Source organism: Plectropomus leopardus, chromosome 18 (assembly GCF_008729295.1).
Source record: "Plectropomus leopardus isolate mb chromosome 18, YSFRI_Pleo_2.0, whole genome shotgun sequence".
Taxonomy (NCBI): domain Eukaryota; kingdom Metazoa; phylum Chordata; class Actinopteri; order Perciformes; family Serranidae; genus Plectropomus; species Plectropomus leopardus.
Window position 1 is genome coordinate 2,975,748 of NC_056480.1, and position 13,601 is coordinate 2,989,348.

General features: G+C 37.6%; 2 protein-coding genes across 3 annotated transcripts; one reads left to right on the forward strand and one right to left on the reverse strand.

Moving 5' to 3' along the window:
• Positions 1 to 182: 182 nt before the first annotated feature.
• LOC121957731 (nucleolar protein dao-5-like) lies at positions 183 to 7,454 on the reverse strand. 2 transcript variants are annotated; one of them, XM_042506479.1, is made up of 20 exons: positions 7,308 to 7,454; positions 6,244 to 6,366; positions 6,051 to 6,152; positions 5,796 to 5,888; positions 5,328 to 5,426; positions 4,975 to 5,082; positions 4,768 to 4,869; positions 4,546 to 4,686; positions 4,308 to 4,448; positions 3,199 to 3,309; positions 2,953 to 3,066; positions 2,762 to 2,863; positions 2,551 to 2,652; positions 2,346 to 2,444; positions 2,139 to 2,240; positions 1,924 to 2,061; positions 1,716 to 1,838; positions 1,502 to 1,621; positions 959 to 1,102; positions 183 to 873 (listed from the first exon to the last, which is right to left on the reverse strand). In XM_042506479.1, exons 1-20 carry the CDS (start codon positions 7,357 to 7,359, stop codon positions 626 to 628), a joined length of 2,364 nt encoding a protein of 787 aa, XP_042362413.1. In that variant the 5' UTR covers positions 7,360 to 7,454; the 3' UTR covers positions 183 to 625. The 2 variants fall into 2 exon arrangements, with proteins under 2 accessions (XP_042362413.1, XP_042362414.1); XM_042506480.1 differs by lacking the exon at positions 3,199 to 3,309.
• Positions 7,455 to 9,889: 2,435 nt separating this feature from the next.
• Positions 9,890 to 12,842, forward strand: tekt1 (tektin 1). Its single transcript, XM_042505922.1, has 7 exons — positions 9,890 to 10,055; positions 10,149 to 10,314; positions 10,408 to 10,536; positions 10,623 to 10,760; positions 11,245 to 11,470; positions 11,934 to 12,130; positions 12,460 to 12,842. Exons 1-7 carry the CDS (start codon positions 9,890 to 9,892, stop codon positions 12,617 to 12,619), a joined length of 1,182 nt encoding a protein of 393 aa, XP_042361856.1. The 3' UTR covers positions 12,620 to 12,842.
• The last annotated feature ends 759 nt before the right edge of the window (positions 12,843 to 13,601 follow it).

Consider the following 13,601-nt stretch of genomic DNA (forward strand, 5'->3'; position numbering starts at 1 on the left):
AAGGACACATACATACATATACTATATATATACACATACATATATCCCTAATATTATTGTAAATTGAGCATCTTTGGGTCTAGGGGACAACAAAATTTATAGATGTATGATGATTTTTTTCCCTTTTTCTTTTTTTTAGTTACTTGGCAAGTCATGTGAAATAGAGACGGACTCATCTGAAATAAATTTCTTAGTGAAAGCAGTTTAATCCAACACATTTCAATACTGCATGCCGAGTGTACAGTTAACATGAAGGCGAAATGTAACTTACATTAATGAGCGTAAAATTATTCTCTTATAAAAAAATTAAAATAAAACCAGAGACAGCCAATGAAAATAATGGGCACAAATAGTAAAACAACATTTAAGAACCTACAAAATTTGATCCCAAACTTAAAAACAGGAGTAAAAATATCAACACCATAAACCAACACATGTGAACTGCATACAAAATGCACTGTTTAACTTTACATGAACACTAATTGTGATTTGGTTTTTTTTGAGTTATCTTTTCAAGAGATTACAACGCTTTAGGAAGTCCTTCGAACTTTGTAGCCACTTGGTGGTTTGAACTTCCCGCCCAGGAGGTGCAAGTTAATAAAACGCCAAACGCCGTTTCGTCTGCTTATTCTTCTTCTGGTGATTCCTCTGAGCTCCCAGACTCGTCCTTTGTGGTCTTTTCGTCAATCTGTGTTTCTGGTGATTCCTTTGAGCTCCCTGACTCGTCCTTTGTGGTCTTTTCGTCGATAATTTCTGGTGATTCCTCTGAGCGTCCCGGCTCATCCTTCATAGTGTTTTCTTTAATCTGTGTTTCTGGTGATTCCTCTGAGCTTCCCGAATCATCCTTTGTGGTCTTTTCTTCGATCATTGTTTCTGTTTCGGAGTGTGAGAATATTGTTAGTCTTTTTTTCAATTGGATTTTACTGCGGCATCACTGATGACTTTGTTGTGTAATTACCTGCACTGGTTTTGTCCGGGCCTCCTGTTCCCATGTCCGCAGCTTCTTCACCATCACACCTCTTTAGTATTATTCTCAGGAGTTTGGTCACTTCCGGGTGTCGACTGATGAAAGGTTCGTCGTCTGAGCTGTTGTCTGACGACTCTGAAAAATCATTGATGAAATTTAAATGCGTGAGAAATCAGGAAAATGCATCACAATACCACATTATCGTTATCTTTAACACTTGTTTGTTCAGTGAAGGGTTTTGCTGGAGAACATTATCTGGGCTCTAGAAAAAAGCAAATTTCCTCAAGGTTCTTAAGATATCGTGTTCAGAATAATGAGATGGACGCCCGGTCGAAGTGACCTTGACCCCTGAAAATCTAAGTCCAATTTCCACAAATTGTTCATGAGATATAACGTTTACGAGAATGGGATGAACAGACGGATGGAAAACCTGAAAATACAATGCCTCCAGTCGCAGCTGTCGCCAACGTGCAGGCCTTAGAAGGTTTTCTTTAAAATGATGTTTCGTTCATGTCACGATGGCTGCTGCCGTACCTCGTCTCTTTCTTGATGCTCTGCCTTTCGATGAAGTCGTCTTTGTGTTTTTCTTCACTGGTTGCTTCTTTTTGGCGATGAGGCTCACCAGGGGCACATCATCGTCATCGGAGCTGCTGTCTGAGGACGAACGGTCTTTTAAAATCCGAGACGGTAGCACTAAAATAAAAATATATTGATACTTTGTGGTCAGTCTCATGAAAGTGCTGCCTACCTTTTAGTGCTTTGTCTTTAGGTTTCGTTTTCTTGGCGTTTGCAGAAGCTTTTGTCGGCTTCCTCTTCACCGTTTCCAGCGGTTCATCATCCGAGCTGTCACTGGAAGACTCGGCATATTTCACTAGAACAAACCAAACATATTTATTTTTGGGTCAAATGCTATGAGAAAGGTAAACAAAATTTGATTTCCACATTTTGACACCTACCCGTTTTCCTTGCCGCGCTCCTTTTGGATTTGATCAGTGGCGTTGCATTTTTCGATGGTGATTTTTTGGCGTTAAGTTTCTTGCTAACTTCGCTCAAAGGCTCATCATCCGAGCTATTATCATCATTATCAGGTGAGTCTGTGTAAGAAACAGAATTCAAAAATAAGTCAATAATTTAAACTCTAAATGAAAAATAAATAAATAAATGACCTTACCTTTCTTTTTTGAATTAACAGATTTTCTCTTTGCAGCTCTGGGAGACTTTTTAGCAGTTTTTATGAGCGGCTCATCATCAGAGCTGTCGTCTGAATTAAAATCTGAAACAGTCACATACAAATACGGGATAAATTAAAGGAAAAAAAGAATAAATAAATTATGTAACATACAGATGCTGCATTAGCTTGAGAATAAAATGATCTTACTCTTCTTTGATTTAACAGATTTTCTCTTTGCAGCTCTGGGGGACTTTTTAGCAGTTTTCATGAGCGGCTCATAGTCAGAGCTGTCGTCTGTGTTCAAATCTGAAACAGTCACATACAGGAAGGTGATAAATTTAAGGAAAAAATATGAAAAATAAATGGCATAACATACAGATGCTGCATATTTTTTAACATAAAATTATCTTACCTTTCTTCTTTGAATTGACAGATTTTCTCTTTGCAGCTTTCGGGGACTTTTTGGGGATTTTTATGAGCGGCTGATTGTCGGAGCTGTCGTCTGTATTCAAATCTGAAAGTTACACACAGACAGGAGGTGGAAAATTAAAGGAAAAACCCAAATAAATAAGTGGTTAAATATATGCAGATGCTGCGTATCCAAGGAGATAAAATTACTGTACCTTTCTTCTTTGAATTAACTGATTTTTTCTTTGCAGCTTTGGGCGACTTTTTGGCAGTTTTTATGTGCGGCTCATAGTCAGAGCTGTCGTCTGCATTCAAATCTGAAACAGTCACATATATCAAAAGATTTAAAGCCATCAATTACTGACAAAACTCAGCTGAAATGTCGTCGATGACATAATGTAATCACCTGCTTTTGTGTTGTTTGTGCTGTGAGATTTGAGCGACGTGTTGTTTTCTTTCTCTGGTTTCTTAGCGGCTGCAGAGATCTTTCTTATCAAAGGCTCGTCATCCGAAGAGTCATCTGAAGCCGCAACAGGAGACAATAAAAACGAAACGATTTTAGTTCCTTTTGCTCTCAAAAGTCACAAATAAGTCAAGTTGAAAATATTTTACTTTAGCATTCCTGGCAGACTGTTTTATTCGCTGTCCTCACCACTATTGTCTTTCTTAGATTTACTGTCGGAGCTGTGTTTCTCCTCGCTGTGCTGCTTCGTTACGAGCTTTGAGAGAGGTACGTCATCATCCGAGCAGGAGCTGCTGTCATCTGATCAGAGACGTGACGGGATAAATGTCAGCAAAGACATCTCAACTTCAGTTTAGTAAAACAATCACACACATTCGACCATAAATTTGACACAATAAACTAGTTTTTCTAGTTTGCACGTCCTGATTTTACTTTACTGTAAGTATTTTTTTCTCTGCTGGGAGCTAGCTCAACTTGACTCAGAAATATTGCCACGATTGACGGCTGTGACAGCAAATCCATGCGATCGCATTCAATGGGGCTGTTAGCAATTGTTCAAATGGGTTTTAGGCGGGAACTCCCCAAATGCGGATATCGCTCCTGCACAGACTCCGGCTCCGAATGACGTCACCAGCACAAGATGGCAGCAGCTGTAACCAGGATATTTTAGCTTCATTTAAGCATAGCGGGGGTTAGTGGGGACGCATCGTCTATGTTTATATTCAGTCTATGGGTGACGGACTGAAAGCAGCACACATGCAAAAGGAAGCTACAAACATTATGAACACAGAACTGACAAAAAATATATATAGCAAATGAGAGTGAAGCTGGTGTTGCCTTGGCAACACTATTAATAAATAGTCGCCTCTAACTCTCCTTTAACAAACAATGGGAACATACAAACTAAGCATCTCTGCAACTTGTAAGATTTTTTTGTGTGTATTCAGAGTTTATTTAATTTGAAAATAACTAAAATTGTGTTAACCATTTTCCTAGCAAACAGCAACGGCTTGCTGCTGCTCAGAAAATAGGTTGTAGGTGCATGAAGTTTCACCGAAATTGAACCAGGGTGAACGTCATTTAGCCTGTTTGCTGACGCACGGAGAAAGTTCGGACATCTTAATTTGTAAACACTGAAACAATCTTTCATTGCGTCCAGTTCGGGTGTTTTTGTCCAACCTCAGATGAATGAAGTCATTTCTTAATAAATTGATCTTATTGTGGGCAAAATAATATTTTGAAATATGTGTTTTTTTATATCAATATTTTCTGGTCAGTTTAATAAAAGCGCTGCCTACCTTTGAGCGATTTGTCTTTAAGTTTTGTTTTCTTGCTGTTTGCTGAAGTCTTTTGCTCTTTAGGAGATTTTGTCGGCTTCCTCTTCACCGTTTCCAGCGGTTCATCATCTAAGCTGTCACTGGAAGACTCTGCATATTTCACTAGAACAAACCAAACAAACAAACATATTTAGGATTAGTCCGAGTCCTATGAAAACAGCATTTTTAATAATTTTGATTTCCATATTTTGACACCTACCCGTTTTCTTTGCCGCGCTCCTCTTGGATTTGATCAGTGGCGTTGGGGTTGCATCTCTCGATGATGATTTTCCCTGACGTTTGGAGCTAAGTTTCTTGCTGAGTTCGCTTAATGGCTCATCGTCCGAGCTTTGAACGTCATCTGTGTAAGAAAGGAAGTCAAGAATGAGCATCTGCTACAGAGAACAGGTACTTTCTGCACATGGAGATGAAATTATCGTACCTTTCTCCTTTGGCTCAACTGATTTTTTCTTTGCAGCTTTTGAGGACGTTTTGGCAACTTTTATAAGCGGTTTGTTGTCGGAGCTGTCGTCTGTATTCACATCTGAAATTGTTACATACAGATAGATGACAAATTCAAAGAAAACCTCAAAAAATGAGTAGATAAACATACAGGTGCTGCGTATCCACAGAGATAAAATCCTCTTACCGTTCTTCTTTGAATCCACAGATTTTTTCTTTGCAGCTTCGGAGGACGTTTTGGCAGTTTTTATGAGCGGCTCATCATCAGAGCTGTTGCCTTTATTCAAATCTGAAACTGTTACATCCACACAGGTGACACGTTAAAGAAAAACAAATCTTGACTATTTCTATGTTATTTTCCTTGTTTTCACTTGTTTTGTTGTCACAAATAAAAAATAATTTTAAAAAAGAAAACCTAATAAATGAATAGCTCTACATATGTATTTTTTGTTTTGTTTTTATTTTTTTATTTGATTTATTTATATTGAACAGAGAAATGATTAACAGATACTTTGTACTAAAGAAATGAAATTTTCTTACCTTCCTTTTTTGAATCGTCAGAATTTGGTGCAGCTTCTGAGGACGTCTTGGTGGTTTTTATGAGCGGCTCATCGTCAGAGCTGTTGTCTTTATTCACATCTGAAACAGTTACATACAGACAGGTGACAAATTAAACAAAAACCTCAAAAAATGACTGGATGCTGCATACCCACAGAGATAAAATCATATTTTCTTTCTTCTTTGAATCAAAAGAATTTTTCTTTGCAGCTCTGGGGGACGTTTTGGCAGTTTTTATGAGCGGCTCATCATCAGAGCTGTCGTCTTTATTCACATCTGAACAGTTACATCCACACAGGTGACACATTAAAGAAAAATGAATGGCGTTACAAATTTATTTTTTTACTCGATTCTATTTCTAATTTTATTTATTTACTTATTTCAAACATTTAAAAGAAAAAAGAAATAATTAACAAATGCTGCAAATCTAAAGAGATAAAATTTTCTTACCTTCCTTTTTTGAATCATCTGAATTTTTCGGTGCAGCTTCGGAGGACGTCTTGGCAGTTTTTATGAGCGGCTCATCGTCTGAGCTGACGTCACCTGAAACAGTTACATACAGACAGGTGACCAACAAAGAAAAACTTGAATAAACAAAGGTATTATTGTTTTTATTTTTCATTTGATTTATTTCTTATGAACATGTACACAAAAACAGAGATAATTAACAGATGCTACATACTAAAGAGATCAAAATTTTCTTACCTTCCTTTTTTGAATCATCTGAATTTTTCGGTGCAGCTTCGGAGGACGTCTTGGCAGTTTTTATGAGCGGCTCATCATCAGAGCTGTCGTCTTTATTCACATCTGAAACAGTTACATATGTCAAAGGATTTGAAGCCATCAATTTTAGACAAAACTCAGACATCACAGCTGAAATATGACATAATGTAACAACCTGCTTTATTGTTGTTTGTGCCGTTAGATTTGAGTGACGACTCGTCTTTTTTCTCTGGTTTCTGAGTCGGTGCAGATATTTTGTTTTTCATCAAAGGCTCGTCATCCGAAGAGTCATCTGAAGCTGCAACAAGAGAAGATAGAGACATAAAAAAGTTAGTTCCCTTTGCTTTCAAAGATTGCAAATTTATCAAGTTAAAAAATATCTCACTTCAACTGGCAGTATTGCTGTCAACATAACAAAGGCAGAATTACACAATTAACCACATCAGTTTTCTTGTGCTGCACTCCTTTTTTACAAGCATTTAAACCTCTGAAACCTGAGAAAATAGGTGTGATTTCTTCGCAACACATGAAAAAAAGGCAATCAGCAAGAAATTGGTAAAAGACCTGAAAATTAATTTTTAATAAAAAACGGGGGAAATTATTAGAAAATATAAAATAAGAAAAAAATAGGCAAAAATGTCAAGAAAAGTATATTAATATCATATATACAAAATATTGTTACAGAATATATGTATGTATATATTTCGTTTTTTACATTTTATTTTGCTTTTATTTTCTTGCTAATTTTCTTGCATCCTTTTTGTTAATCTTTGGGTCATTTCATGTTATATTTCTCAATGATCTCTTCCCGTTTTTGAAAGAAATTTAATTCACTCAGGTTTCAAAGGGTTAAGCTGTTAAAATCCAGACAGGTACTAAAACGCCGGGCATGCCCAGGTAATTCTGACTTTTTTATTATCAATGTAAGAAGAGAAATAAGATCATTTTATTGGAGTTTCCTTTAATTTGTCACCAGTTTGTTTTGCTAGCTGCCGTTTACAAGCCGGTGTCCAAACACATGGCTGCCATGGCTGTTCTTCACAGGCACATTTAAACAGATCAATCTCCTCTCATAAATAGTAATAACACATTTAATAATCTTATAAAATGGCGGCGACTGCTTGTAACGTTTTTTATTTGTACGCTAAATTAGCTTTTAGCTAGCGGCACAGCGCAGTCCAATCAAGCGCACAGCGTTAGCTAATTAAAAACAACGATCGTTAGTTATCGTGTAAGTACCTGGAGAGTCGCGAGCCACGTTAGCGGGCAGGTCAGCTGTGCAGCAGTCCATGTTAGGCTGTTTGCTCTTCAGTCATGCCTGAGAAAAGCTCCCAGTTTACGTTTAGTTTGTTTTCTTCCGTTTTTGAGAAAGGCGCAATGCTTTCTTTTTCTTCTTCTTCTTCTTCTGGTTATAAAGAGGTTACAACCTCTGTGTAATAAAAGCTCAGACCGCCAATGACCGCCACCCACTGTACTGGAGGATGACATTTAATATGTGCAGTATCCATCCACAACAAAGACTTTATATGAATGATGGTTATATCATTTTTATATTTAATAATCTATATATATTTAATTAATTACATTATATTTATAAAACAGTGTATGATCCCAAAGCATCACAGGCAATCGGTAAACTTTTGGGATGTGGCTTAAAATGTTATTTTAAAGAACTCCACGATAAATTATGTCAATAATAATAATAATAAAATAATAATAATAATAATAATAGTAATAAACTTTATTACAGACTCAATGGTCCAGATAAGAACAAGACAATACATACAAAAGATATAAAAGACACATAGAAGTACCATACACAACATATTCACAATGCAATAAGATCACTTAATAAAAAAAAAAAATAATAATAATAATAAATAAATAAATAAAAAATCCCCAACACAATATGTACAGATCACTTAAAAAACAATTTAAAAAGTCAATGACCACAGAGGAGACTACTATACCAATGCTTCCATATCCTGGACATATAGCATGTAGTGCTCAATTTGATGCTTGTCAAAGCCATGATTATACAGTTCTCTGAGTTGTTCAGCCGACCTATAAATTTATACATCAAATTTCTCAACGAGGCTTGCAGTGTATTAAGACCTGCAGACACGATGATAATAATAATAATAATAATAATAATAATAATAATAATAATAATAATAATAATAATAATAATAATAATAATAATAATCTGTATTATTACAGAAGGGATGAAATATCAAAGCCTACATTTTTTTCCCATCTTTTTTGTTATCTTTATATTTTTTTCATATTTTTTTCATCTGTTACTGCTGTGTAGTATTTTAACAGCGTGGTAATGATACTTTAACTTTAAAGTCATTTGAATGCACTGAATGCCATCACAGTGTTGCTCTCCTGTTGATGCGTAGCGACCCCTGACGTGCGACGTGATGACGTGAGTCATCCGGTTGCCTTGGTAACATTTTGTTTTGGCGCATTTAACGTCTCAGGCAGGGGACGTCAAACTGATAAATTTGACTGTTTTTAACTACATGTAACAAGGTAAGGTCAAAGACAGTACCTAATACTTATATATATATGTCATATATATTTTTTGCTACTCTGTGTGTAGTTTATTTTTACGTAAACTTATAACCTATTAAGAAATAGCTAATTAATGACCGTTTCAAACCAAAATAATTAGCTATAGTAACAGCTGCGTTAGCTTTGAGGCTAGCGAAACGCTTGCAAAGTTTTTTTTAAGAGTTAATGGTCGATTTTTTTTCCGTTTTACGTAAATTAGCATAACTCATAATGGTAGTGAACAATCTTTGCTACATGACTGGCCTGCCTACAGTAATATTACGAGGTTACAAGGTGAAAATATTTGTCCTTTTACAACACAAAGTTACACCCTGAAATGCTGGCTACTGTTGGCTAACCTATATACAGACATGTTTAATTTAGAATAACATGAAATAAATATAAAAACAATATATAGACCTACAGTTACGTATATACAAATTAGTTAAATTCAATTAATTTAATGATTTTTTCCAAAGGGCAATTTGTGTTGTAGCAAGTGTAAAACAGAAAACACATTAAGCAGACATTAATCTGTGCAGAGGTTGACTTGCACCTGTGCACATTTAAGCTCCACAGGTGCAGATTAATAAGTGTCCACCTTAAAAATGACAAACATCTTCTAATTACATAACCATTTCCAATGTAGTATCTATCACCATTCAGTCACAATAATGCAGCATCAGGACCGGCAACATGAAGGCCAATACTGCAATATAGCACACTTTATGTACTTTATGTACTGTTAGTGTCACCCTCATTTACATCATATTACAAGTGAATGATGCAAATTGCATAAATGCACTATGTGAATGCACTACTGTTTTTTGTTTTCTTGTGTGGCATAAAGAAGATAATACAACTACATTTTGTTTTGCAACCTTGAAACAAGAGAGACTTAGATTTATAGGGGTTTATAGGTTAAGTCTCAGTTTAAATAAGCAAGAGTTCAACCTTTTTTTTTGCATAAATTAGATTTTGTCTATGAAATTGCCTGTAAGATGCCATTTTGCAATGACATCTGTGTCCAGTGTTTAATATTCATTAATACATTTGCACAGTGTGTGTTTAAGTGTTTCTATTTCATTTCTAAAATTGATCAACAGGTGTTTGGTAAAACCTGTATGGTCTCATACGCATTTTCTAATGGTTCTAAAGTGTTTTCAGTTCTCTTTTACCATAAGGCAGTCGCATTTCTTCCCATTTCCTCATCTTCTTCCTACCTGCCTATAGTGTCAGTAAAGAACCATCAGAGAAGAACAATGTCTGTCCTGGACCGAAGTCTCCAGCAGGGTGTTGGCCCCAATCTTGTGAATATTGACGTTACGCGGAACCACTCCGAGCTCTTCAGAGCAGAATGCGTGAGGCTAATGCAGGAAACTGACAAAGCATGCAAACGCATGCAAAATGATGACAGCAAGCGACTAGGTGAGTATAGAGGGGAATACAAGTCTTAGCTCTAAATGATGATGATGTGGTAGATTTCAGAGATAGACTGTAGTGTTTTCTTCTGATGTTCAGATCAGCGGGTCAGAGACATCCAGTATCTGAAGAAGGAGTTGGATCAGATGTTGGAGGAGATTATTGTGGAGATAGATATCCTCATAACAGTGCAGAGCAGAGTGGTGAAAGCCCTGGAGGCCTGCGGAGAGCCTCTGAGTGTCACTGTTTTCTGTCTGGAGGAGAGGTTAAAAAAATGCATAATATTTTGTCAGTTTACATGAAAATTCTCTTGCTACACACTCACTGAGTAATGCTGATTTTGTTCTGTGGCCTGCAGAATGAAACGTCTCCCTTCTGAGAGGCTACATGACGAGGTGGAAATCGAGCTGCTGAAGGAGAAGGAGGTTATTGAAGGAGTGGTTTCCGTTCTGCAGAAAGTAATAGAGCAGATCACTGAGCAGATACGGTAAGAAAGACAGACCAGCTATATTATATAAACTCTTTAAAGGGAATCTCAAAAGTATGCAGACCTTTTGGATTTTTGTGTTCCAGGCTGAACCGATCCGCTAAGTACCGGCTGGAGCAGGATCTGAAGGAGAAATTTGAGGCTCAGTGCATCGACAACTCCTGCGCCTTAATGACCACCAGTTCCATCAACAACCTGCAGATCGCCAGCGCTGAACTGTCGAGGTGAACCACATGTTCTTGTTTTCTCTGTACAGACAGGAAAGCATTATAAAATCTGTGAAAGACAAATTTTCTCTTATTTTTGCTTTTCCACAATTTGTTCTTATTTTATTAGTACCCACAGATTTTTGGGGTTTCACTGATGTTTTCTGAGAAAGACATGAGAAAAACATCTTGTTTTCACAGCTCACAAATTGTTTTCCAGCACAAGGAAAAACAAGTTTCTTATCTGAGGAACTTTTTTTTTTAAATGCATAAATATCATTTAATCGAATTTAGATAATGTTTCAAAGTAATTATAATGATTGGATTATTCAATATTAGGGCTTAAGAAATACTACTACCTTAGAACATTTTTTGGTGGGAGGTCTCCAGTCCAGTCCTGGGAATCTCTTACCAGAAGATTAAGAGACAATATAACAGAAATTTAAGCCAATGTTGCTGCATGAGACCCAGTGCATTTTCTGCACATTTCTCCCTCTCTCAGCGTGGAAGTGACTCCAAAGCTGTGGGAGAACATCTCAGACGTCAACATCGCCAAAGCGGAGCAGCAGAAGACCAACTCTCTGTCCCTGCGGGCCCTGGTGGAGTCTCTGCTAGAGCAGACGGCCACTGACATGCAGAAGCAGATCCAGGCTACAGCGACAGCTTTTCAGCTGAACGTCCAGAAGATCAAGTCTGCCAAGAGCAAGATGGAAGATCACCTGGCCAAGGTAGGGCAGATGAGTGTATGATGTATAGAGAGAGAGAGAGAGAGAGAGATAGAGAGATGTGAAAAGAAACAAAGCCAGGTAGAGGGAGGAAGATTTTATGATACGCACAAATTTAGGTGCATTCATGTTTCGCAGGAAAATGTACAACCCGTTTGCGAGAATAGCCTGACATAAATGTGAACCTGAAGCCGCCACCGTGAACCCTTGCCTCCATTTTGCATCTTCTTAGCATGGTATCAGACTCTGTTTTAGAGCGTTTCTTTGAAACTGTAAGTCCGTCTTCCTTTTTAGGTTGCTTTGCAGTGTAAGCTGCTGTTGCCAATGATGAAATAGAAACTGCAGGATTGTTTTTACTGAATGGACTTACACACTCATCTGTGATTCAACAGTCACCTGTGATTGGCCAAAGACTTTTGTCAAGGACTGGATTTTCTAAAACCTGTGACACCTCTGTCCCTTTTAGATTCAGTCTGAGTTTTCCAGCCAGCAGAGGATAGCGGAGGATCTGACAGTGGCAATCTCAAAGAGCGAACAGGCTCTGAGTTTGGCCCAGGCCCGAGTGGCTCTGCGTCGCCAGAGGCCCGGCAAAGAGCAATGCCACGATCCAGCACAGACCCAGCTCCTCACCGAGGTCCAGCAGCTCACCGCTCACATCAACAAGTAAGAACAGGACACACACACACACACACACACAAACACACACTCAGCATAGATGTGAAGAGAATAAGCAACAAGTATCAGTGTGGACACACAGCTATTATGTCTGTTACTTTATAAAGGCTATAGTCATTGTTGGGGATTGGGCGTTGGGCATTGTTGTTATTAATGTTGGCTTTAGATGGAATATGTGAGTACAGTTTCATAATGGATTTTTAAAAATTGCATTCCTGTTTTCCAACATGGTTCTTTCCATACTGGCTGATGTATTGTTCAGAGATATAACCATTTAGGACAAGTCATTATGTGGCATCTCTTTATCTCTGTCTCAGACTGCGTGAGGCGGCGGCTCAGTCGCAGGAGGAGCAGAGGGCGCTGGTTTGCTGTCAGCTGGAGCTGCAGGAGAACATCGAGATCAAGGCCAACTCTCTCTACATTGACGAGGTCATCTGCGCCCAGCACAGGGAGCCCATCATCATACATAACTTCTGAGCAGTCAGGAGGTCTATTATACATAAATATAGTATTCTTTATACACAATTTACTTTGAAGTGTAAGTGTGACTACTAATTTTTCATTTAGTATAAACAGGGTTTAAACTGAATTTTTTCTTCAGTTTATTTAAGGCACTGAGTGCACATGCTCAGATATTTTTGACAACCCACATATCCTCTTTGTGTTTGGCCTCTGGTGCACACCCAAACAGGGTTTTAGGTCCCCAAAACAGATTTTTTTAACACCTTCAAAATATTCTTAAAAAGGCAGATTTCCATTTATCTATGTGGATTTGTAAAACTGTGTGTTTGAGGAACAATGATCGCAACTCAATTTGCGCAAATGGTCGCTTTGTGTAATGTCAGAAATAATCATTTAAGAGTTATGTAGCACTGTCAAACAAAATTCACTTGAATAATGTCTTCCATTTGGTACATAGCTCTTACATTTTTTTGTCTAAATTTAGCTATTTATCTCTTGTCTTAGTCGTTTAAAAGAAAAATCTGCTCCGTGTATTGAGCATGAGCCTGAAACCATAACAACGCAGGACTACCAGTTTGTTTACATTTTGTTAGGACTGCTTGACCTGATGAATACTTTATATCTAAACTCTGTATTGCTGCACCACTACAGAAACCAACGGGGGCGTCTGTTGCGGCCAATGTTATGTGGTCCACATCATCATCTACTGTTTAAAGTTTACCAGAAACGACAGCATTAATCTTTATCAATAAATATGGTATTGCTGATTTAAAGGGGGCCAAATTGTTGCTATGATGACAGCAGCGCATGTAGATGCAGCAGCCTGTAGCTCCTCAAATCCTTGCTAATTTTGGTTATATTTTGCTACATTTTTCTATTTCTTCGACTCCATGGCCCCGTCTGCTTTTCTACAATAGAGAAGCATTCATAAACATCAGGAAGAGTTGAGTGGAGTTTAGGATCTCCACCAATGGCATACGCCAAGCGGCCAGTCAGA